This window comes from Capsella rubella, unplaced genomic scaffold (assembly GCF_000375325.1).
Source record: "Capsella rubella cultivar Monte Gargano unplaced genomic scaffold, Caprub1_0 scaffold_7, whole genome shotgun sequence".
Lineage (NCBI taxonomy): Eukaryota > Viridiplantae > Streptophyta > Magnoliopsida > Brassicales > Brassicaceae > Capsella > Capsella rubella.
The window spans coordinates 9,757,914-9,780,714 of NW_006238917.1; the positions used below are offsets into that span (position 1 = coordinate 9,757,914).

The window sequence follows — 22,801 nt, forward strand, 5'->3', positions numbered from 1 at the left end:
TAAAGATACCCTCTAATGTCCTTGGAACACATAATGACATAATGTCAATGTCTAAGTGATATTGGAACATGTACATAACGTACCACCAATCTTTGGATGCATGACTCGACCCTTGAATAGTTGAATGTACGTTTAGTTGGCCCATTGCGATTTGCAAATCGGCTTCCCCGTTTTCTGCGTGAATTTGCGTGAAGCTGTTCCCATGCACACGTTGGTTTAGGACATCATTATCAGCAAGATCTTAAGGAGTATTTTAAGGCAAGATATCCTTAAAAAAACACATTGTGAAAGGGAATCTTACCTTAAGATACCCTTTAAAATCTTGCTGATAATGTTGGTTTAAGATCGTACCTAGCTAATTAACTTTCTCTTCTTGACTTGTAGTATATATATAGTGGTTAGGGTTTAGATTTTGTAATTAAACAAGATTATATTTTGATTTGGGTTGATAAATTAGTACTTTAGGGTTTAGATTTTATAAATAAACTAAATTATATTTAAGTTTAAGTTAATAATATAGTGGTTAGAATTAAAGTTTGTAATTACTAAAATAAATTATTTTAATTCATTTAATTATATGACATGGCTAATTTTGATTGGTTAGATTAGAGGGGGTGAATGAGATAGGTTCACCCCTAGGGGTGAACCCAAGAATTGTTCGTTTTTTATTTGGCTTTGGTTCACGTTTGGTCCTTTTAGTGGTTTAATTGGTTCACCAAACCATCAAGTAACCAATATATTAATACACGTACAGCTAGTATACTTTGATACATATCCTTCTTGACCACACATTATTGTATCCACTCTAAGAATTTGGGGTTACTTTTCAAAAGAAACACAGAAAACAAAACAAGAAATACTTTCCAATACTTTAATTTTAAGATTCGAATTGCCTGGACATGTTGATTCGTAATTCATAAAGTAACAAAAATAAATTAACTGGTCGAATTATTGTATATCGTCTTACATCATATTAATGTACTTGTCAATTTGTTGTACATTGTACAAAAAAAATTCATTGATTTTATGAAACCAATAATCGAAACTATAATAATTATGAATATCAATGCCATATCTCTACATAAAAGAATGTAATCTATAACTTTATTCTCATAAAAATCAACTAACAATTCTGTCAATACACTTTTGTATGCTTTACTCTCATCATCAGATTTCTTTCTTTCATTATAATGTATTCCTTCAAATTAATTAGTTTTATGGAATAGTGACAATACATACACATTTGATTCGACCATTTTCGTTGTTCTCTCAAACTTTAAACGACCGGAGATTAATTTATCCATACGAAGTCGTCTGATCCCAAACACCACAAAACCACACATGTTCTTGTGTCGATATCTCTCACTTTCACGGTTCCAAACCCATCTTCCTCTCAGATTCCGTCGTTTTCTCGGGAAAATCCCAAATCCGATGACCCATTTCTCCACATTTCCCGAGACTCAAACAATCACGCAAGAGAAGATGTCCAAACTCGACGGCGTGGAACACAAAACCCTCAAGGTAAACGGCATAAACATGCACGTGGCGGAGAAACCCGCATCCGGACCCGGATCCGGAGCAGGAGAAGACCCGATCATTCTCTTCATTCACGGATTCCCGGAGCTTTGGTACACGTGGCGACACCAGATGGCTGCACTTTCTTCCTTGGGATACCGTACCATCGCGCCGGATCTTAGAGGGTACGGAGACACAGACGCGCCGGAGAAAGTGGAGGGTTACACTTACTTTAACGTGGTCGGAGACTTGGTTGCACTAATTCACGCCGTGACCGACGGTGACAAGGCGGTTTTCGTGGTTGGTCATGACTGGGGAGCGATGCTTGCGTGGCAGTTGTGTCAGTATCGACCGGAGAAAGTGAAGGCTCTAGTTAACATGAGCGTACTCTTCTCTCCGAGGAACCGTGATCGTGTTCCGGTTCCGACGTTGAGATATGTCTTCGGTGATGATTATTACATCTGCAGATTTCAGGTTTATTACTTTGTTGCCCTAATCTTGCAAACCGAAGAAAATTAAACCAAACCAAAAGTCATTAAGTTTTTTAGTTACAATTAGATTAAAGTTAGAGTTAATTCGATGAAATAATTTATACAAAATATCTAAAGACCCCATAAAAGTTTATTTTGAGTTTTGTAACTTTCTCTTCAACCAAGTTGCATTTGTGCAACTTCCTAAATGATGACATGTGGATTTGATTGCTTTACCATATAATACCTATAAGTTATAACTATGTATACATCTTTAGCAAAATAGAGTACTAGTTATGAGTTATGACTAATGAGTGATTATTTTTGTAATAAAGAAACCTGGAGATATAGAAGCAGAGTTCAAGAACTTGGGAACAGAGAAAGTGTTGAAAGAGTTCCTCACCTACAAAACGCCTGGACCGCTCCATCTCCCTAAAGACAAATGTTTCGAACGCTCAGAAAACGCTGCGTGTGCGTTACCGCCATGGCTAACACAAGAAGACCTCGACTATTACGTCACCAAGTACGACAAGAAAGGCTTCACCGGACCCATTAACTACTACCGCAACATTGACCGGTACGTTAATCAGTCCGGTTCAATAGTACTTAGTCACAGAATTTTCACTTTTAAACCAATCGGTTCGTCTTTTAAAAAACAGAAATTGGGAGCTGACCGCACCATGGACCGGTGCTAAGATCAATGTACCGGTGAAGTTCATAGTTGGAGATCATGATTTAACGTACAATTTTCCGGGAGCTAAAGAATACATTAACGGTGGTGGTTTCAAGAGAGATGTACCGTTGCTAGACGAAACCGTCGTGCTCAAAGGTTTGGGTCATTTCCTCCATGAAGAAGATCCTGACGTGATCAATCAACACATTCACAGCTTCTTTCAAAAGTTCCTTTAAAATCAAACTAAGTATCGAACCAATAAAATCGTTATATAAACGATTCAAATAATACAAATTTAAACATTCGTCTACCGGAAAAATCGGATAAACCATACTAAACCGGGTTTAATATTGGTCAAGTTTGATCAGACCGGTTTATATGAACATTTTCCCCAAATTTGGGTGGGATTTGGATCATTTCTTTTTCATCATCATCTTATTCACTACGAATGGATCATACGTTTGATCATAGATTTGTGAAGGTCAATGTAATTACTATGCACGTCGCCGAGAAAATTCCTTCCGTCGTCGGAAGCGATGCTTTCGACGGAATTATCCGTCCTCCGGTGATACTTTTCCTCCACGGATTTCCAGAACTCTGGTACACGTGGCGGCATCAAATGGTGGCACTCTCGTCGTTAGGTTACCGGACTATAGCTCCGGACTTACGGGGTTATGGTGACACCGACGCGCCAGAGAGAGTGGACGCGTACACGAGTCTCCACGTAGTCGGAGATCTGATTGGGTTGATCGACGCCGTGGTCGGAGATCAGGAGAAGGTGTTCGTGGTGGGACACGATTGGGGCGCAATTATCGCTTGGCATTTCTGTCTTCTTCGACCTGATAGGGTTAAAGCTCTGGTTAACATGAGTGTGGTGTTTGATCCTTGGAATCCTAAGAGGAAACCAATCTCAATGTTTAGATCTTTCTATGGAGATGACTACTACATCTGCAGATTTCAGGTTCATGTTCTTGAACTTGATTTTAATTGAATCTTTGGTTCAACATTTTGAAATGTGTTTGGAATTTGTTGTTAAACTACATATCTTGTTAGTAGAACACAATAGTAGAAGAGATTGAAACATGAGCTTACCAGTAAGAGAGTTATGATGAACTATTGGAAGTTTTCATTAAGATTCTTTTGTGTAATCGGTAGTGTAGGTGAAATGGATATAAATTAGGACTGTTTTGAGGTATGACTGAGGATTTTTTATGGTAAGATGTTCTGTATTCTTTCATTTCCGCGTAGCTGTCTCTAACTGGAAGAATGGGTTTATATGTTGTAGGAATGTGGGGAAATAGAAGCGGAATTCGCTAAAGTTGGCGTGGAACGATCTCTCTTAGAGTTCTTAACATATCGTAACCCTGGCCCTATTCTCTTACCGAAAGGTAAAAGCTATGATGATCCTATTTCACTTCCCTCTTGGCTAACTGAATATGATGTCAACTATTACGTGTCCAAGTACGAGAAGAATGGCTTCACTGGACCTGTAAACTACTACCGAAATATGGACAGGTATATTCTCTGTGCAACTCTTGTATCGCTTGTGTATCCAATGCCTTTATTACTTGTTTGAGTTCATTCAGCACACAGATGCACTTGCATTATATATCTTTGAGCAGTATCTTGACTCTTGAGGTAGTGTTATTCTTAGTTCATTGGCCCTGCCCCTTTAAGTGGGAGTCTTAAGTCTTTATGTATAAGGAAGTCATCCTGAAATGTCTGAGAATTACCATATCTTCGAATGATATACCTCAATCTCTGTCACTACCTAAATCAGCACTGAACTGTTTTGTATTATTCAGAAGTAAGTTATCCATTTATTGTGATTGTTAACCTTTCTTATAAATGTCAGCATCATCAAGTGGTCTCTCTGTAATTGTGTGTTTATATAAGTTGGTGACTCTGAACTTCGATTCGTATTTTGCATCCGTGTAATCATAATTTCTTACATAAAACTCAGATCAAGATCTCTAGTTTCTTGTTTATTAGTGTCACAATTTTCTTTCCTTTGCTCATTACAGAACATGGGAGCTGATGGGGTCACTATCAAAAGCTCAAGTGAAAGTTCCGGTTAAGTTCATAATCGGCGACCAAGATTTGACCTATCACATTCCTGGCACGAAGAAGTACATCCACGATGGCCGATTTAAGAGCCACGTCCCGTTGTTGGACGAAGTTGTGGTAATTGAAGGCGTTGGTCATTTTCTCCATGAGGAAAGACCTGACGAGATAAGCAAACACATCCACGACTATTTTGTAAATTTTTAGACACAAACTTGAACTGTATATGGAGGAAATTGCAAAAGAAAATACCTTAATACGTGATATAAGATTTTAATACATATTTTATTAAGGAGCGATACTGGTCTCCTTCTTCAATTGCTAGGAGCGATCGGTATATGTTTTCTGATGTCCTAAGATGTTTGATATTTTATTTTATTTTATTGCTACATATTGCATTTTGTCATATGGTTATTTTTCTGTTTTGTAATGTCATTTGACTTAGAAAAAAATTGAATTAATTTCTCATTTTAATATGTAAATTTTTAGTTTAGAAAAGTGTGAATGAATTGAATTAATTTCTCATATTAATAGATAATTCTTCAATTTAATAAATATAAAGGAATTGAGTTAATTTCATCAGATGTTTACCTGTTTTTTCTTATTATTTTAAGTAAAATTACAGATCAAATCAGTTCAAAGATGTACAACATACTTTCATACTTTTTAAAGTACAAACTAACATCAAATACCGCAATAATTTCATAAGATAATTATCATTGGAAAAGCAAAAAAAAACAAAAAAAAAAGAAGCAAATACCATTATCATAATGATATAACAAAACTCTCTTGAACCACAATCTTAAGTGGTGCGATTAAAAACCCAAAAATGTTGAAAACCTTAAAAGATGTCTAAATAACAATCCTAAAAAGCAAAACAAGAAATTGCCAAAAGAAAACTAGACAAAATGGGTAGCCCTAATTCTTTGCTTGCTGCTGCGTTTGTATTTCCGCGGGTCATGTTTCTTGGCGGGCCGTAAATATTGGTGCATTCACTAAAACAATCGCTTCTACTTACGTAACAGTTGCTGGGATCTCTGATACAGCAATAACAATAGTGTAAATCGCTGCATAGTCCTCTAGAACACGTTATGTTGTTTAGGTTTATCTTGTTGTTATCTTCCAAAGTCTCGTTCACGTTTCTACCTAGAAAATAATATAGTAAATTAGAGACATATGGTAATGAGTTATGAGCAAAATCAAAAACTGTAGTTATAGATATTAGATATACTTACATTCATGCAGACCAAAGAGGGAAACGAAGATTATGCAAAGTATAGCAAAACGTGATAGCGACATTGTCTTTTCTTTTTGCTGTGAGATTGTGAAAAACACTTTGCTAGGATAGTTCTCTATTCCGGTACATGTATATGTATACATATCGTAATCTCGTTAGAAATGTAAAATACTCAATTCCGTTAAGGTGTATAGTAAAGGAATTGGAAGATTCTAATTTATGGAGAGTTTATTAATTTCCAATATTTAGAGAGAAAAAATTGGAAGCCTACCAAAAATTCAGAAGTACACGTGTTCGTAGTTGATGTAATTGTGAAATTACTGAATTATGGTGAAAATTTTGGGGCATGACATATGACATTGCAAATTCATTTAAAATGTAAAAATTTCTTTGATATTTTGAACTTAGCAGAGATTTGATTTGATGATCAAAAAGATAAATATTGCATTTATTGAATGATCATATTATTACTTGTTGTATACGCCTAATTATATATACTGTATATGAATAATGAAATGGGAAGCATCCGTTGAAAAAGCTCTATATAAAGCCTTGTGTGTACCACATTTCCTAGCATGGCCAGCGGATTCAAGAATTTCGCATTCCTACTCGTAACGCATCATCCATAAGACCATAGCGATGTACAAGTCAAGAAGAGAGCTACCAATGTGAGATTTCAAATTGAAGCCGTGAAGTTGGTGACCATAGCAGCCGCAAGGCTGGGCAGCTTATCACAAAATTATAACAAGAAGAAAAATAAGAAGATAGCTTTTACCACCACGCTAGACAAAGTGAACTCACTGGGACTGACACCACGTTTCAAGGTGGTCCAAGTGACAGTCTTTGTTAAGGAATTTCTTTGCGAAACAGAGGATTCATAGTGGTAAAAAGCTCATAACAAAGTCATAAACTTGGATCATATGTTAATAACCTTACTAGTTTACTAGGCAGCTTGCATTCAAGTTACAGATTCATGAGATTTCCACACCAAGTGAAGGAAGCTCATGTCTTAGGATGCGTGTCATCGACAGATACAGACGATTAATGAAGATTAAAAAGTGCCAATGACCAAAACTGTACCAGAACGAACCAAGACCCTCACAAGCAAAGATGGGAAGATTTTTACAAACCTTTGAGGTCAAATGAGTGCGGAGTGCTTTTGCTAGACTTGGGAGCTTTCTCTCCTTTGGCAGGTTTAGGAGCAGAACTCAGAAATGGTTGATCAGAACCGTTGAGAATCTTGTAATTAGGTTCCGGAGTCCCTGGCACATTCATAAAAATCACATTTTTATCAAAATCAAAACTAGAAAAAGCTTGAGACTTTGAATTCGAAACCAAATGAAGAGAAGAAGAAAAAAGGTTAGAACCTTGATCAAAGTGGATTTTTCTACCCTTGTTGGACTTTGTTGAGTTCCCATCCTTGTCTCCTGCACCAAAAAACACTAGAACTTAGCAACGAATTCCGAGGAAACTCATATTAACAACAAAGAAACAGAGTGAGGGAATACACAAACCATCTTTGGATTTGAGCCCTTTGCCTCCTTTCTCTGACATTCTTCTGCTACGAGAACGATTGAGATCAAAGCAGAGAGATAAAAAAATGCAAACTTTACAAACTACACTCCACAGCAGTGGTGAGAAAGCAACAAAACACTACCAAAAGTGTTATGATCGATCAACAATCATTATCAGAAATTAGACTTTCTTTCTTTGTGTCAAAAATTAACAACAACAACAACATTACTCAACAATATAAGATTGGATTGGTCTTCTTCTCTCTACTGTATAGTCTACAAGAAGAAACACAAACAACCGATTCTAAATGGAAAACAACGAACAGACTGAAACAAAAATTTAGAGTTGTCTGCCGGCAGCATCGGCGACAAAGGGAATATAAGGAGTTTTGCCGACTAAGCAGCTGAGGACTCCATAGATAAAGCACATAAAGCTGAAGACGAACACCCCCGTGTGCCCCCACATCATAGCTTTCATTCCAAACCCGCCTCCTTGACCCGGATCCAGTATCCGGGTCAGCAGCACCGGAACCGCCAGGAGCACATCCAGCGTCACGGCCTGCATCGCGTTGAATCTGACGTACCTGGTGAAACTCGTGTTCCTCACCACGCCAAGGTAGAGCCCGAAGAAGGCTACGAAACTCGCGTACGGCACCGATCTGTAGAGATTGAGGATTGGGAAAATGGGCTGGAAGAGTAATCCAAGTCGAGGGTACTGAGCAAACAGGAACCGCCCATACTGCAGCGAGTTGAAGAAAGGCAGCGCGTAGGAAGCGATTGATATCACGCGCTCTGTTGCCGGCGTTGGGGTGTATGAGGCGGAGACGGTTGCGCGTCTGGTTGAGTGGCGGACGGAGACGGTGGCGGATCTTGGGAAGGAGTGGCTCAATAGTGGTCTAGCCACGGGTTTTAGGGTTTGGTGGAGAGAGAGGCACAGAGACGCCATTTTTGATGGATGATGATTGGGGAAGTGTTTTTTTCTTTTTCTTTTTGCTGTGAGATTGTTAAAAACACTTTGCTATGATAATTGATAATTCTCTCTATCCCTGTACATGTGTATATATTTGATATGGTAATTTCATTTTAAATGTAAATTTGATATGGTAATTTCATTGACAATCTAAATTTTTGATGATATGTATGAATAATGAAATGGGAAGCATCCGTTGTAAAAGCTCTAGAGCATTTCTCTCTACCACATTTCCAAGCCAGGCATGTCAAGAAATTCTCATTCCTACTCGTAACGCATCACCCATATATAAGACCTAGCGGTGTACAAGTCAAGAAGAGAGCTACCAATGAGAACATTCGAATTGAAGTCGTGAGGTTGGTGACCATAACAGCCGCAAGGCTGAGCGTATCATAAAATGAATGCACGTATCAGGCTCGATCATGATGCTTGTAACCAGAAATCAAGTTGGTCCAAGTTACAGTCTTTTGTTAGGCATTTCATCGAAACAGGTTTATGGCGGTACAGGGATTCATAGTGGTAAAAAGCTCATAACAAAGTCATAAACTTGGATCATATGTTTATAACCTTACTAGTTACTAGGCCATCATGCATTCAAGGGAGCTAATGACTTCGGAAGCGTGCGAAATGATATTGTCAACGAGAGATACAGCCGATTAATAGAGATTAAAAAGTGCAATGACCAAAACTAGACAAAAGTTGTCATTGCGCAGGTACGTTAACGTTGAGGTAAGGCAAAGACGCAAATACACATAGATATTAAGTTAAGCTGCAAACTACTCCTAGCATTGAACCATTCATTACAGCAGTCTCCTCTTCATTCCGATTTCTTCAGCTTGGATAGCTCCACCAATGCATCTTCCAGGGGTTGACTGATCACATCCTTTTTAGTCTGCATTGGATAAAATTCCCAAATCCAATTCAGATCTCAAAGAATAATAACACACACATCAGACATCAGACTCTAGTAGTACTAAAAGCCTCACCTTCAGCGATGGAATAAAGGCAAGAACTTCATCTACAGTTTCTGGGGAGGCATTTGCAATCACACACATCTGCACATAACAACTCAGCATTAAAAAGAAAGCCTTGTAGAGTAATGGACTCATATTGCCTCAGTAGAGCTTGTTACCTCGCCATCAGAGATACCATGGGTTTTCAAAGGCCTAACATCATTCATAGTCGCTAAGTTTGAAAACAACACACAATTAAAACTACACAGAATGATAAATAAACTAGCTTCCAGAGCCTAAGCACAGCTAAAAGGATACTCAAGAACTTGTCTGACAGATTGAGGGTTTGAGTAGTGAACACAACTCTCCACATAAGCTAATGCTCTGTCATAAGATCTGGATGATAAAGAAACTACAACGTTAGAAGAGAACCAGAGACTTTTCCAGCATGACGAAATGTTGTGTTTAGAGATTTACTAACACAGGAATTTTAATAGAAGGGTCTTCAGATAACCCAACCAAATGTCCCTTAATTCCATCTAATATCTGAAAAGCTTCACAGTCCATCATGCATTCAGCATTCTCAGGAAGATCTACAAAGTCCAATCATCACATAGCAAATAGGTGAAATCACAGAACCAGAACGAACTAAGACCCTCACAGATAGATGGGAAGATTTTTACAAACCTTTGAGGTCAAACGAGTGCAGAGAGCTTTTGCTAGACTTGGGAGCTTTCTCTCCTTTGGCAGGTTTAGGAGCAAAACTCTGAAATGGTTGATCAGAACCGTTGAGAATCTTGTAATTAGGTTCCGGAGTCCCTGCCACATTCATAAGAAAAAAAGATGACATTTTTATCAAATCAGAACTAGAAAAAGCTTGAGACTTTGAATTCGAAATCAAACGAAGAGAAGAAGAGAAAATGTTAAAACCTTGATCAAAGTGGATTTTTCTACCCTTCTTGGACTTTGCTGAGTTCCCATCCTTCCCTCCTGCACCAAAAACCCTAGAACTTAGCAAAGAATCTCGAGGAAAATGATGTTAAACAACAAAGAAACAAAGTGGGGAAATACACAAACCATCTTTAGATTTGAGAGAGGATTTGAGCCCTTTGCCTCCTTTCTCTGACATTTTTCTGTTACGAGAACGATTGAGATCAAAGCAGAGAGATAAAAATGCAAACTTTACAAACTACAGTGGTCTATAGCAGTGGGGAAGTGAGAAAGCATCAAAACGTTACCAAAAGTGTTGTGATCGATTGGGCTTCTTACGCTTATCTATCATCATTATTAGATTTCTTAATAGCCCACGACTTGAGCCCACGAGTTTTATTATAATCAAAAGTTTGACTAAGCTATGGGAACATCCCCAAAGATCATTCTTCGAACTGTCAACTTGGTCCCCAATTTCTTTGAGGAGATAAAATATGCTTTCTTGATCTAAGCCAACCACCAAAATATGTAGCAGGATTTGTGGGTTATTCGCATTGTATGCGGACTTGATTCTCTGCTGTGTCTACCAACTCTTTTAAGCTGCATCTTATGATGTGTGAACTCAGTTGGTTCAAACTTCTCTTGTATCCTTCTGCCCTTAGCTATTCAATCTTTTTTTTCTTTATCATTTAACTCTCCTTGAATTTCAAAAAACTCTAATCTCACTTGTATAGATTATATTATCAGGATGAATGGAAAAGTTGTAGACGACTATACATCAAATCTCGCCGATTCTAATCATATCACAACTTTCCAAATGATTCCCATCTAAACAAGCTTTGTTATTAGAAATTACAAATGAAAGAGGTACAAGTTTGACTAGAGCGTTATATTCTCCCTTCTTTAGTGTAAGGAAACACAGTAATTGATTAAAATTAGAGATGCTTTTATAAGATTGACATTTTGTATGAAAGAAAATATAACCACTTAGCTCAAGGGCTTTACACGCCTTTCGACATCGAATTGAACCTCAGATAGACCGGTGATCCCGGCAGTAATCTTCTGACCTATCTTTACAGGTCCAACGCCTTGTGGTGTGCCTATAATTTGAAGGGATTGTTTTTATACAAGTTCCAAATTATTTGAGATGGGAAAACATAAAAGTTATATATGCCAGTACCTGTCAAGATGACATCTCCTTCGTAAAGGGTCATTATAGAACTTATGTAGCTGATGAGGTACGGGACCTTGAATATCATATCTCTTGTCAAACCCTTCTGTCTTATTTCACCATCAACCTGTCAAATATTAAATTCAGTTTAGGCCCTGCAGATTCTTAAGTGGGGAAATAAAATTTTCAGTAACAGCAGAACAAGAGAGTGGGCGAAGGACAAACCTTAAGCCAAAGTTCTAGATTATCGGGATCATGCACCAGCGCCTTTGGGAGCTGAAAAGTGACAGAAGAAACAAAATTTAAATTGGAAGATCGAAAAGAGTTTGAACCCTTAGCAGGATAGGACATATGATCCTCATGTCAAAAAACAAAATGATAAAAGGAAACTTAAGCTAGAAATCAAAAAAGAGTTTTTATTCTCAGCAGGACAGGACATATAATCCTCATATCAAGTTGGCTATGACAGCATCACCTCCTGCAATGAGACTTTTCTACTCTCAACTACATATAAATCACATAAAGGCGTAATATGACAAAGCAAACAATTAGTTCTCATACCCTAACAGCATATGCTACAATCTGATCACATTGCAATCAGACAAACAGAATAAGTGTGTTCATCAAACAGGACAAAAGTCGCATTTTTCATATAAACTATATGGTGTGTTGAAACTAGCATCTAGGTTTGAGATCAATACTTACAACCGAGCTGATAGGTGTGAATGTATCTTGTCCTTTAGCAAGCGTCCATGGGAGACCAGATGCCTGAAAAAAAGAGAATGTAAACACGATTTATGATTTAGCACAAAACTAAATTGATAAACAGATTACTCTTCATGCAAAACCACACTTTGATGATGTCATTTATATCAAATGCTTGGTTGAAAACAATCTGAAAATCCCAAGTCAGGATACCAAATACGAAATTCTCAATCCATAAAGCTTTACATAAGACTTTTCAACAAAGAATGAGTTCTATCAACTACGTTTCGACCACATGTGCGCGGTTAACCTAGACTCGTATAAAGGATTGGTAAATGCAACGGAAGAAGGACACAAAGAAACATTGTATACGTGTAAACCCCCAATTATCCTACCTTAGCGGAAGCTTGGAGTTCCCGAGCAGTCATATCAAGAGCAACCGCATATCCTTCAAAAAAGACAATAAAAACAATGAAATGTAATAAGAAATGATGACATTATAAGAGAAAGCACTAATAAGCACGCAATCGCGAGGCACCTGCGACTGCCAAACGAACAGGACCATACTACACTAAAAAATACCTCCAATGTAATCCATAGCAATAGATTCAGGTACATCTCTAGCCTTCTGCCCAATTACTAAGGCAAGTTCCACTTCATGGTGAAGTGAATCCAGAGGATGTGGTATCTCAATTGTTCCTCCATTTTCCAAGTACGATGATGTTGGCTTCAAGAATATAACTGGTTCCTATTTCCCAATTTCAAATCAGATTGTTAACAAAAAAAAAACGAAACCACAATTTTTTTTTTTTATATCTCTCTCTCAGATTTATAGTTTCTCAGGAAAACAACATGGTAAAGCTTTCGAGATCTTGGATCAATGATATTGAATAGCAAAAACTCAGTAACAATTGAATTTAAGATGAGAATCTCATCATCAATTCAAAAATGAGGATTGAAGAACCTTGGGGACGGCGTTGCCTAGTTCTTTGGCGTGAGCGGCGTAGTTACGGCCGACGCAGACGATCTTAGTGCCTTGCTTAAACAACCTCTGTATCATCGACGTCGCCATTTTCCGATCGGTTCAATTACACTTCTCTTTCTCTTCTTCTTCCTTCTCCTTTGGTCAGAATCGTGGAATAATGAAATTACTGTAATTTCGTCATCGAGTCAGAGTCTACTTCTAAACCGGAATTTACTATTCCAAACCAAAACTTCTGTATTTTCACATATGAGACCCCTAAACTTTGAAAACACCAAATTTTGTTATTTATAAGTTTTTCATTTGATTAACAGAGGTTATTGCGATCTTCAAGTTAAGTTTGACTAACTAAAGAAAACAAAAGGCAACACAAACCGGAAAATTTAGATATATCAACGCTGAGTTTTTAAATCTGGTGAAATCAAATTTACATTTGAAGATGCATGACATGTACTGAAAGACTTTTATAGGGTTTATTCTCCAAATTTGGTTGGTTAAAGCCTTAGAAGTAACACATACATACAAAGAAAGATACTAACTACAACATGATGATTGATGATAATGCTGACTGTTCATCACAATGAGTTTTCTTGGTTTTCAAATTCTTATCCTGACTTGAAGAGAAGGACAGCTTTCTGGTCGAGGTAGAAGTAAACGAAATGGTTCGTCTCGTGCGTTACATAAGAACCTGCAGGAATAGAGAAATATCGTCGAATAAGTATCAAACGAGAATGGCAATCAGATTCTACAGAAAAATAATAGAAGCCAGTAAGATATATCAGTTGATTGTTGATATATAGTCTTATGCACATGAATACTTTTGCTAAGCTAAGTAAAGAAAAGCTGAAATCCACTAACTGTGGGGCTAAGTGGGGAGGCTAAGCAGCTAAAGGGGGTGGTACCACATCCTTGGGAGTTGGGACCAAACCTAACCCAAACTTTCTTTAATACTAAGAGCACAAAAACCTTTCCAGCGCAAGAAAAACAACCGTTCCAAATTATGTCTAGTTAGTTAGGATAGAGAAACAACCAAACCATTGATCTTACTCGCTATTAACCAGACGAGAATCAAAGATGGATTAACAGTAAGAAAACCAAATGATCCAACGAGGCTCAGAACCAGATTTAGCTACTAAGAGATCACTACCCCCTACTAACTGAGCCTTTTTGTTCAAGCAATGCCACCTTAATGACAACTTAAGTAAAATAAGGAGGGGAACTAACCGAAGTTGCGACCAACAATGCAATGCCAAGTAGCACCATGTTTCTTGTCAAACTCCTTCTTTATATTCTCAGCTATATCCTTCTCCACACTGTACTTCTCAAATGCCTACAAAAGCAAGTCCCAGTTTCTGAAAATGTAAATCCTTTTATAGCAAAGGACACTTAAATCACTCCAAAAGATACTCTAAGTTGAACCAATCGATTAATCAGGGAAATAGTTCCATCTCCTATAAGAACATTACCATAGTTACAACTTACAAGGGATCGAATCTAGTTCCGTACACAATAACAAAATCAGATTTCTAGAGTTGAGATTGAGACCAACAAGATTCAAATCGAGCTCTAGAGATTAGAGATAAATCAGTGAGTAATTCGAAAAACCAAAAAAAAATCCCAGGGCACAATCACCATCACTCATACCCTAAAACTCAAGATCAAGATAAGAAACCCCTAAATCCGAAGAATGTACAACAGCAAAATGTAAGAGAAGACATACGAAGATGGCGATATCGATAGCTTCCTTCTGCATATCCTCTTTCATATCAGCACTCTTGATAACAGCTCGTTTCCCCACCGGTGGAGAAGCTTCAACCTCCGGAAGACTAGATCTCCGATCATCGGAGATAGTTTGCGCCGGTGCACCTCCGTTCACGCTCTTCTTCCTTCTCCCGTCACTCATTTTTTTCAATTTCGTCGGTGAACTTATTTGAAATCAGATTTGCTGAAGAAGAGAGTAAAGCACGGAGGCTAGTCACACTAGTAGTCAGTACTTGGTATAGATTTTTCGTGTCGGAGTCGTACTGATGTCTGCATATATTGAACTCATTAATATGAGATCGTTTTCGAATTACTTGGGTCCAAAGGCCCAAATATGTCTGTGAACTTCGATATTTAAATCTTAAGGGCCCAAAACCATGCAGTGTCAATATTTTTCATCTTATAAGAATTTATACAAGTTTCTGAAAAATTAACTTTGTTTTAGCAAAACACAAAATCTAAACAATATCACATCACCAATAAGTGACATAATATAAGATTAATTAACTTCACAAATAAGTGAAACTACGCAAGAGGTTTAAAATTTCATGTAGAATTTTTTTAAAACGTAAGGTCACAAAATATATATCTACAAGCAACAAATAAATATATACAGTATCAAGCCAAATAGAAACCTCAAAATATATAAGCTATAAAGAAATATTTTAATTAAAAAATTTCACTAGTATGAATCTAGTTTAATAAATGTAAAAGGAGTTACAAACTGTTAATACATGTGCGTTGGTCATTTGGTTGCATCTTTTCCAATGCATTGTAACGGCATAATTATCTTTTTCTCGTGTCCAGTTTTCTTACGTTTTTCGTGTTGTAATAGTTTTTTTGACTATTTGGCACGTAACGTTAAATTTAAGGTCTTCGTCTCTTTTATCTTTATGCTTTGTATAACTCAATTTTTATTTTTATTTTAATTAAATTAGTGAGCTGTAAGAAAATATATTTTATGATAATTATAGTACATTCCCTTAGGGGTACATTATATTTTATAGAGATTCTTTAAATGAATTGAATGGTAAGTAAATAGTACTTCAAAATTATTTATCTAACTAAAAAATTTCAAAAATATGTAACTATAAATTAATAATAAAAGCATTTTTATGGATTTATATATATATATATATATATATATATATATATATATATACACACTATTATGGACATTCAATAAACTTTATTGAGCGACAACCTTGTAAAAAGGTAAATAAGTTAAATCATTTGTTTTTTATCTTGTGTTATTTTTGTTTTGCATGCATTTTTAGTAAGGTAAGATGTTTATGAATCATAATTCGTGATGAAGAAAGTGGGGTTGAACAAAATGGCCTAGCCACAAACCTAGGGGTCCTCACTCCTCACGACCGTGATTTCACTAATTTGTTTTTCATCGGTCCGTATTCCATAATTATAAATATACTGCATTATTTATCGTAATTCAAGAGATTTGGATTCAAGAAAAGACAAGAACATATTGTTGTTAAGTCTTAAAAGTGACATCAACTTCACATAGTGTTGTGGTTGAAGTTTACTAGCGAGTAGCGACCAAGTTGAATATCTCAAGGACCATTGCTTTCACTTTGATTCTGATTTCTTTAACAATTTATTTGAGAAACTTTGACTGACTCTTAGAAAGTAAAAAAAGAGTTGTTCAGTCTGAATTAAAAAGATTAGTATAGAATAGAACTATATGTAGGCGTTGTTGCCTTTAGCCAATTGCCACCACATGGCACATGTGTTAATTTAATTAACTAAAGTGTCTTCTGTTCATTTAATTATAGTTTGCTTAAGTAAAAAACATTCGGATTTTATATACGTCGTTTAACCTTATTATACTTAAATACAATGGTTGCTTACTTTGCTACTTCAACAGATTTTTTACAGATTTGGCCAAAAAGCTTTAAAATACTATAGTTTCTACAATTTGCCCAATTTTTTTATTAATGATTAAAAACTTATCCGTAATTCGGTTTACTAAAATTGAGATACTTTAGTAAAATTATTTTATGCGTATTTATTTGCTCCGTCTTACAAGTTAATTGCAGATTATATGTTTATTATATAATTTTTTATATTATATTTTTATTCCACTAAAATGGTACAATTTGATTATATAGGAAGAAAAGAAAAAGTCCAGTATCTATTTTATTTCATTCATATAATTTATTCTAAAAGTACCCAACTCATTACATTTTGTTTTCTTGTCATTCATCCAATAGTAACCATTCACACCAATTTACACAGTTGCATACTTTGGTTACATCATAGTGTGAACAATACAAATGCCAAAAAAAAAAAAAACTATAAAAACCAAAAGTCACGTTTCATCTAATTAAGTAGCCTCCTCCTCAGCTCCTCTTCCCCATCTCTCTCTATCAGAAACTCTTTCTCCAAAAATGGCAGAGCCAAGTTTCTATATCGGAGTCATAGGTAAAACACCTTTCTTTGCACGTCTTCTTACATCTTTCACGATCGTAACATGTATGTGTGTTGGTAACCTCTTATAATCTTGTGTTTGAACGACGCAGGAAATGTAATCTCCGTTCTTGTCTTCCTCTCACCAGTGTAAGCTCACTCTCCTTTCAACTCTTTCGTTTTTGTTTTTTGTAACAAGTAACAAAATTGAATTATATATGTAGTCTATAGTTTTTTTTTTATATTATCGATCGGTCAAAATCATATCAGGGAGACGTTTTGGAAAATAGTGAAGAGGAGATCAACGGAGGAGTACAAAAGCTTGCCTTACATTTGCACGTTGCTAGGATCGTCTCTATGGACGTATTACGGCATCGTTACTCCCGGAGAGTATCTTGTTTCCACCGTCAATGGCTTTGGTGCTCTTGTTGAAACCATCTACGTTTCTCTTTTTCTCTTTTATGCCCCTCGACATCTCAAGGTTTTTACTTTATTTTATTTCCATTTTCATTTTCATTTTTAGGTTCTTTATATATATATGAATGATCTCTAGTGTTTCTTATATGATAGCTTGTTAAAATCTGCATTTTAATTCAGATTTGGATCTGATTATCAGATTTATTTGTCGCATTTTAAATTCATTGTTTTATCTCTCCATAAAGTCAAGTTGATTAAAATATCATGATCCACTTGTTATAAGATATATATATTTGGAGTCCAGGATGACTTGTAAAGTAATGTTTCAACATTTTTTACAAAATGTTTGGTTCCTATAATTGAACTTTATTTATGTTATAGTTCTTGGTTAAGGTATACAAAAGTGTTTTAGCTGATGTGTTATATTTGTTTCTCTTCTTTTTTACAGCTGAACACAATTATAGTGGTAGGGATGTTGAACGTGTTTTTCCCGATCGTAGCGATTGTGGCAACGAGAAGTGCGTTTGAAGATGAGAAGATGCGTTCTCAATCGATAGGTTTCATCTCTGCTGGTCTAAACATTATAATGTATGGTTCTCCTCTTTCTGCTATGGTAAGTTCATTCTTTATAATTTTCACCTATCTCTCAATTTTATTTGCATTTAGGTATTTTATATAACCCACGTTTTAAAAATATAGACATCATTGTTCATATATACTTGGTCCTTTCTGAAAATTGCATAAATTAGGTTTTTTTTCGTAAAGTAAAATCCAAATAAATAAAAAAGCTTATAGCCGTCCATAATTAAAAGCGACCCACCTGGTCTAAAGACTAATTTTTTTTTTTGTATTAAAACATAATGATTATAATTTAAATTTGTCATGTAGTTAGTGGAATTTAGAATATCGTCTATAGTAGTTTTTATACTATATTTTTTCTAGGAATAAGGCATCATCATGATCAGGGTTAATTTTTTTTATGTGGTAGTTGTTCATATAGTTTATAAAGTTTATTTTTTTTTCATACATGCAAGAATCATCATATATAATAAACCAACAACCACACACCCATATGTCATTTTTAAGCACGTCTTTAAAAAAAGAAAATCAGAGTCACATATCAATTATATAAACTTGTACGTCATTAGATTTCTCCACACATCTAAAATTTGAATATATATAATTAATGTCACAATAATGCAAACCACGACTTCATATGGGTCCATTGATATTTACAAACCTTAGATAAAGACATGCGTATCATTTCGTTTTCATATTTTTTTGGGGGACAGATATTCAATTAGGATACGTTTTATAATAAATAACCCATATAATATAAACTAATTAATAGTGTTTTGTTGTTAATTACATTTTACAGAAAACAGTAGTGACGACAAAGAGCGTGAAATACATGCCGTTTTGGTTGTCGTTTTTCCTCTTCTTAAACGGCGCGATTTGGGCTGTCTATGCTTCACTCCAACACGACGTTTTCTTACTCGTAAGTATATCTTTTTTTTTTTTTACTGTTTTGTTTACTATGGTTCTACTTCTACTCCTACGTACACGGTACACTCTCATGCTGAGTCAATACTATCTCATATATAGTCTTTGGCTTGGGACACATACAGAAAACAGAACAAAGCTATACATAAAAATATATTCTCGTTTTCTTGAATGTGTTTTTTTGTTAAAAAAAAAAAGAAAATGTGGACTCCAAGCCTCCAAGCCTCCAACATGAAACAAATGATTTTTTTTTGGTGGTGATAAACAGACAGAGAATGAATGTGTTCTGTGTATTTTATTGAGAGGCCATTACATACTTATATATTACAAGAACTTGATGACCTAGTCTAAAGAGTAAAGATATGCAGATAATTTACATTGCAGAATAGGTAACAAATAAGTTTATGTACGATAATTGTGGGATATGATTTACTATGATAAATAATATCCCAATACCCCCCCTCAAACTGGAGCATGGAGATTCAAAATGCCCAGTTTGGAGCAAAAATCTTCAAAGCTATGACGACCAAGTGGCTTTGTGAAAATATCCGCTAGTTGAGAGTTGCTTTGAACATGAAGTAGATGAAGATTACCAGACTTGATCTCATCACGTACAAAGTGACAGTCATTCTCGATATGCTTCGTACGTTCATGAAAGACCGGGTTCGTGGCAATGTGAATTGCAGACTTGCTATCACAATAGAGACGCATTGGTTGAGAGTGAGTTTCACCAAGATCAGACAGAACTCTCTTTAGCCAAATGAGTTCCTTTGTGATAAAAGCCATAGCACGATATTCAGCTTCAGCAGAGGACATACTAACCGTTTTCTGTTTCTTCGTCTTCCATGATATTGGTGATGTGCCCACTTGAACAAAATAACCAGAGACTGACCTTCTTGTGAGGGGACAAGTCGAATAATCAGAGTCACACCAGCCTGTAATCTGAAAATCTCTCTTAGCGCTCAACAAAATACCTTGGCCTGGATTTCCCTTTATGTAGCGAACAACACGAAGCGCAGCTTCCCAGTGATCCTCGCGTGGTTCTTTCATAAATTGAGCGAGAAACTGAACACTGAAAGTGAGATCCGGCCGTGTAGCAGCTAAGTATAGTAGACGACCTAGCAGACGACGATACTGCTCCGGTTCGGGTAAGAGAGAAGAAGTAGACAACGCAAGCTTGTTGTGCTGTTCTAGAGGAAAGGCGTCTGGTTTACAACCTAGCAATCCAGCATCAGCAACTATTTCAAGAGCATATTTCCGCTGACTTAAATAGAAACCTTGTGAACTTCTCGAGACTTCGATGCCCAAAAAATACTTAAGAGCGCCTAAATCTTTCATTTTAAAACACGACGCCAAATAGCTTTTGAAACCAGAAAGCGCCTCAGTCGAGTTACTAGACAAAATCATATCGTCAACATAGATCAATATGTTAATGTGTATCCCTCCTTTGTCAAAAACAAATAGGGAGTAATCCGAAAGAGACTGAAGAAAGCCATAGTCACGAAGAGCAGTTGTCAACTTTTCAAACCAACAACGAGGTGCTTGTTTAAGACCATAGAGAGACTTCCGAAGTCGACAAACCAGCTTTTCACCATTAGTAAAATAACCTGGGGGAGGCTTCATGTAGACCTCCTCTGAGAGATCCCCGTGTAGGAACGCATTGTGGACATCCATCTGATGGACTGGCCAAGCGTTACCCAAAGCAACTTCAAGAAACATACGCACAGTTTGCATCCGAGCTACCGGTGCAAACGTGTCTCCATAATCAACTCCTTCGATTTGTTTATTACCAAGAGCTACCAAACGCGCTTTGTAGCGTTCAACAGTCCCATCTGCATTGTGTTTTACTTTGTAAACCCATTTCGAGCCTATTGCTTTCTTGCCAGGAGGAAGATCCTCAAGCGTCCATGTCTGATTTTCCTCCAAAGCACGAACCTCAGAATCCATAGCAGTTGTCCAAACTTTGCTCTTAACTGCTTGATTATATGTCTTTGGCTCAAAGACATCCGTAATGGCCACCAAATACGCACGATGAGTGGATGAAAAACGTGCACAACTCACATAATTTTGAATTGGATACAAAGATTTTGACGTACCCAACATCCTTATCTGAGCTGTATTAGTTTGATAGTCACGGAATTTGATTGGTGGCTGTCGAGGTCGATTACCACGGCGAAGAGGAACCGCCTCTGGTAGTTGGTCGTTTTCGTCCTCAGCATCTGACGAAGAGGGAGAGGTGACAGGTGAGACCACCGGAGCAGAAACCGGTGATGTAGATGGTGTAGCAATTCGAGTAATCGAAGGTGAGGGAGACGGAAGAGGATCGTCGAGCACTGGATCGAGAGCAGAGGAGGACGATGGTAATGGGCTTTCTATCTGTGTTGGGCCGAGAGAAGAAGTAGGAGAGGATAAAGGCCGTATATCAACATCTTCAGCTGGGCTAGAGGAGAAAGGAGCCCATAACGCCTCTCCTTCTTCTCTGTTGGGATCGACTGAACCACGATCAATTGCAGCATCATCATAAGGAAACTCTGTTTCACAAAATCGAACATCCCTGGATACAAAGAAAACATTTGTATCAAGATCATAGAGTCGCCATGCCTTCTTCCCGTATGGATATCCCACAAAAATGCACTTACGACTCCGAGACTCAAATTTATCTCCATTATGCGTTTGATTGTACGCATAACAAAGACTCCCAAACACCTTTAAATGATCAAAACTTGGAGCAGTACCATGTAACTTCTCATATGGCGTGACCCCATTAATCACTGAATTCGGAGTACGGTTGATCAAATATCCAGCTGTGAGAATACATTCTCCCCAGAAGGTTATAGGCAAATGCGACTGAAAACGTAAAGCGCGAGCTACGTTGAGAATATGTCGATGCTTTCTCTCAACACGGGCGTTCTGTTGTGGTGTTGCTACACAAGATGTCTCATGAATAATTCCCTGACTGCGAAAGAATGCTCCCAAACATGTGAACTCAGTCCCATTATCACTTCTGATGCGTTTAACTTTCTTCGAAAATTGTCTCTCGGCCATTGCAATCAGATTTTTTAGATTAGATGATGTCTCAGTTTTGTCATGTTGAAGAGTAATCCATACACTACGGGAGAAATCATCAACGACCGTTAGAAAATAACGAGCACCAGAAGAAGACGGAGTTCGATACGGACCCCAAAGATCGCAATGAATAAGCTCAAAAACGGATGTTGTTTTATTATCACTAGTAGGAAAACACGATCTTGTTTGCTTAGCGCGGAAACATACATCACACGCTTTATTGAAAGAATCAGAATCAACAGAAACAGACACTTGCGGAAGTGAACCAACTACTCTCGCAGATGGATGTCCAAGCCTATTATGCCACAACTCATAAGCCTTCATCTCCTTTGTTGTGACTAACGCTACCGACTCCATTCTGCAAAAACGGTAGGTTCCATTGTCTCGTTTACCAGCTCCAATCATCGTCCGCGAAGCGCGGTCCTGAATCACAAGGAACTGATCAG

The 22,801-nt window shown here is 36.9% G+C and overlaps 7 protein-coding genes across 8 annotated transcripts in view; 3 read left to right on the forward strand and 4 right to left on the reverse strand.

Annotated features, from left to right (window-relative positions):
• Positions 1-1,210: 1,210 nt before the first annotated feature.
• LOC111829727 (epoxide hydrolase A) lies at positions 1,211-3,075 on the forward strand. Its single transcript, XM_023779719.1, has 3 exons — positions 1,211-1,989; positions 2,321-2,562; positions 2,645-3,075. Exons 1-3 carry the CDS (start codon positions 1,342-1,344, stop codon positions 2,892-2,894), a joined length of 1,140 nt encoding a protein of 379 aa, XP_023635487.1. The 5' UTR covers positions 1,211-1,341; the 3' UTR covers positions 2,895-3,075.
• On the forward strand, positions 3,068-5,128 carry LOC17878729 (epoxide hydrolase A). Its single transcript, XM_023779720.1, has 3 exons — positions 3,068-3,619; positions 3,944-4,173; positions 4,683-5,128. The coding sequence occupies exons 1-3, from the start codon at positions 3,107-3,109 to the stop codon at positions 4,927-4,929; spliced, it is 990 nt and encodes a 329-aa protein (XP_023635488.1). The 5' UTR covers positions 3,068-3,106; the 3' UTR covers positions 4,930-5,128.
• Positions 5,129-6,386: 1,258 nt separating this feature from the next.
• On the reverse strand, positions 6,387-8,603 carry LOC17880005 (DNA-directed RNA polymerases IV and V subunit 4). Of its 2 annotated transcripts, XM_023779753.1 has the most exons (4): positions 7,474-7,810; positions 7,327-7,386; positions 7,090-7,221; positions 6,387-6,686 (listed from the first exon to the last, which is right to left on the reverse strand). In XM_023779753.1, the coding sequence occupies exons 1-4, from the start codon at positions 7,511-7,513 to the stop codon at positions 6,565-6,567; spliced, it is 354 nt and encodes a 117-aa protein (XP_023635521.1). In that variant the 5' UTR covers positions 7,514-7,810; the 3' UTR covers positions 6,387-6,564. The 2 variants fall into 2 exon arrangements, 1 of the variants encoding a protein (XP_023635521.1); XR_002833092.1 differs by lacking the exon at positions 6,387-6,686 and having other exon boundaries at positions 6,861-7,221; positions 7,474-8,603.
• A 433-nt stretch (positions 8,604-9,036) lies between these two features.
• Positions 9,037-10,598, reverse strand: LOC17879017 (DNA-directed RNA polymerases IV and V subunit 4). Its single transcript, XM_023779124.1, has 8 exons — positions 10,474-10,598; positions 10,327-10,386; positions 10,084-10,215; positions 9,878-9,989; positions 9,715-9,792; positions 9,576-9,609; positions 9,430-9,498; positions 9,037-9,335 (listed from the first exon to the last, which is right to left on the reverse strand). The coding sequence occupies exons 1-8, from the start codon at positions 10,523-10,525 to the stop codon at positions 9,261-9,263; spliced, it is 612 nt and encodes a 203-aa protein (XP_023634892.1). The 5' UTR covers positions 10,526-10,598; the 3' UTR covers positions 9,037-9,260.
• Positions 10,599-11,100: 502 nt separating this feature from the next.
• On the reverse strand, positions 11,101-13,355 carry LOC17878979 (probable acylpyruvase FAHD1, mitochondrial). Its single transcript, XM_006284432.2, has 7 exons — positions 13,167-13,355; positions 12,785-12,950; positions 12,598-12,650; positions 12,203-12,265; positions 11,723-11,773; positions 11,507-11,624; positions 11,101-11,426 (listed from the first exon to the last, which is right to left on the reverse strand). The coding sequence occupies exons 1-7, from the start codon at positions 13,272-13,274 to the stop codon at positions 11,314-11,316; spliced, it is 672 nt and encodes a 223-aa protein (XP_006284494.1). The 5' UTR covers positions 13,275-13,355; the 3' UTR covers positions 11,101-11,313.
• A 194-nt stretch (positions 13,356-13,549) lies between these two features.
• On the reverse strand, positions 13,550-15,193 carry LOC17880686 (dynein light chain 1, cytoplasmic). Its single transcript, XM_006284704.2, has 3 exons — positions 14,905-15,193; positions 14,409-14,514; positions 13,550-13,872 (listed from the first exon to the last, which is right to left on the reverse strand). The coding sequence occupies exons 1-3, from the start codon at positions 15,085-15,087 to the stop codon at positions 13,790-13,792; spliced, it is 372 nt and encodes a 123-aa protein (XP_006284766.1). The 5' UTR covers positions 15,088-15,193; the 3' UTR covers positions 13,550-13,789.
• Positions 15,194-17,280: 2,087 nt separating this feature from the next.
• Positions 17,281-22,801, forward strand: part of LOC17877680 (bidirectional sugar transporter SWEET17) — a 7,678-nt gene continuing 2,157 nt past the window's right edge. Inside the window, exons 1-5 of the mRNA XM_006285377.2 lie at positions 17,281-17,384; positions 17,483-17,519; positions 17,640-17,850; positions 18,235-18,399; positions 19,165-19,284. Of these exons, the coding sequence (XP_006285439.2) occupies positions 17,351-17,384; positions 17,483-17,519; positions 17,640-17,850; positions 18,235-18,399; positions 19,165-19,284 (567 nt within the window). The 5' untranslated portion in view covers positions 17,281-17,350. The remainder of the gene's footprint in view (positions 17,385-17,482; positions 17,520-17,639; positions 17,851-18,234; positions 18,400-19,164; positions 19,285-22,801) is intronic.

Coding starts and splice junctions, on each gene's coding strand:
- LOC17880686 (XM_006284704.2), bottom strand. CDS start 15,087: ATGAGTGACGGGAGAAGGAAGAAGAGCGTGAACGGAGGTGCACCGGCG. Junction 14,515..14,904: donor CTATCGATATCGCCATCTTC/GTATGTCTTCTC, acceptor TTGCTTTTGTAG/GCATTTGAGAAGTACAGTGT. Junction 13,873..14,408: donor CATTGTTGGTCGCAACTTCG/GTTAGTTCCCCT, acceptor CTATTCCTGCAG/GTTCTTATGTAACGCACGAG.
- LOC17878729 (XM_023779720.1), top strand. CDS start 3,107: ATGGATCATACGTTTGATCATAGATTTGTGAAGGTCAATGTAATTACT. Junction 3,620..3,943: donor ACTACATCTGCAGATTTCAG/GTTCATGTTCTT, acceptor TATATGTTGTAG/GAATGTGGGGAAATAGAAGC. Junction 4,174..4,682: donor TACTACCGAAATATGGACAG/GTATATTCTCTG, acceptor TGCTCATTACAG/AACATGGGAGCTGATGGGGT.
- LOC111829727 (XM_023779719.1), top strand. CDS start 1,342: ATGTTCTTGTGTCGATATCTCTCACTTTCACGGTTCCAAACCCATCTT. Junction 1,990..2,320: donor ATTACATCTGCAGATTTCAG/GTTTATTACTTT, acceptor TTTGTAATAAAG/AAACCTGGAGATATAGAAGC. Junction 2,563..2,644: donor TACTACCGCAACATTGACCG/GTACGTTAATCA, acceptor TTTAAAAAACAG/AAATTGGGAGCTGACCGCAC.
- LOC17880005 (XM_023779753.1), bottom strand. CDS start 7,513: ATGTCAGAGAAAGGAGGCAAAGGGCTCAAATCCAAAGATG. Junction 7,387..7,473: donor AGGGCTCAAATCCAAAGATG/GTTTGTGTATTC, acceptor TTTTTGGTGCAG/GAGACAAGGATGGGAACTCA. Junction 6,687..7,089: donor GCACTCATTTGACCTCAAAG/GTTTGTAAAAAT, acceptor TTTTGTGATAAG/CTGCCCAGCCTTGCGGCTGC.
- LOC17879017 (XM_023779124.1), bottom strand. CDS start 10,525: ATGTCAGAGAAAGGAGGCAAAGGGCTCAAATCCTCTCTCAAATCTAAA. Junction 9,990..10,083: donor GCACTCGTTTGACCTCAAAG/GTTTGTAAAAAT, acceptor TGGACTTTGTAG/ATCTTCCTGAGAATGCTGAA. Junction 9,610..9,714: donor TCTGTCAGACAAGTTCTTGA/GTATCCTTTTAG, acceptor GAATGATGTTAG/GCCTTTGAAAACCCATGGTA.
- LOC17878979 (XM_006284432.2), bottom strand. CDS start 13,274: ATGGCGACGTCGATGATACAGAGGTTGTTTAAGCAAGGCACTAAGATC. Junction 12,951..13,166: donor TAGGCAACGCCGTCCCCAAG/GTTCTTCAATCC, acceptor ATTGGGAAATAG/GAACCAGTTATATTCTTGAA. Junction 12,266..12,597: donor AACTCCAAGCTTCCGCTAAG/GTAGGATAATTG, acceptor TCTTTTTTTCAG/GCATCTGGTCTCCCATGGAC.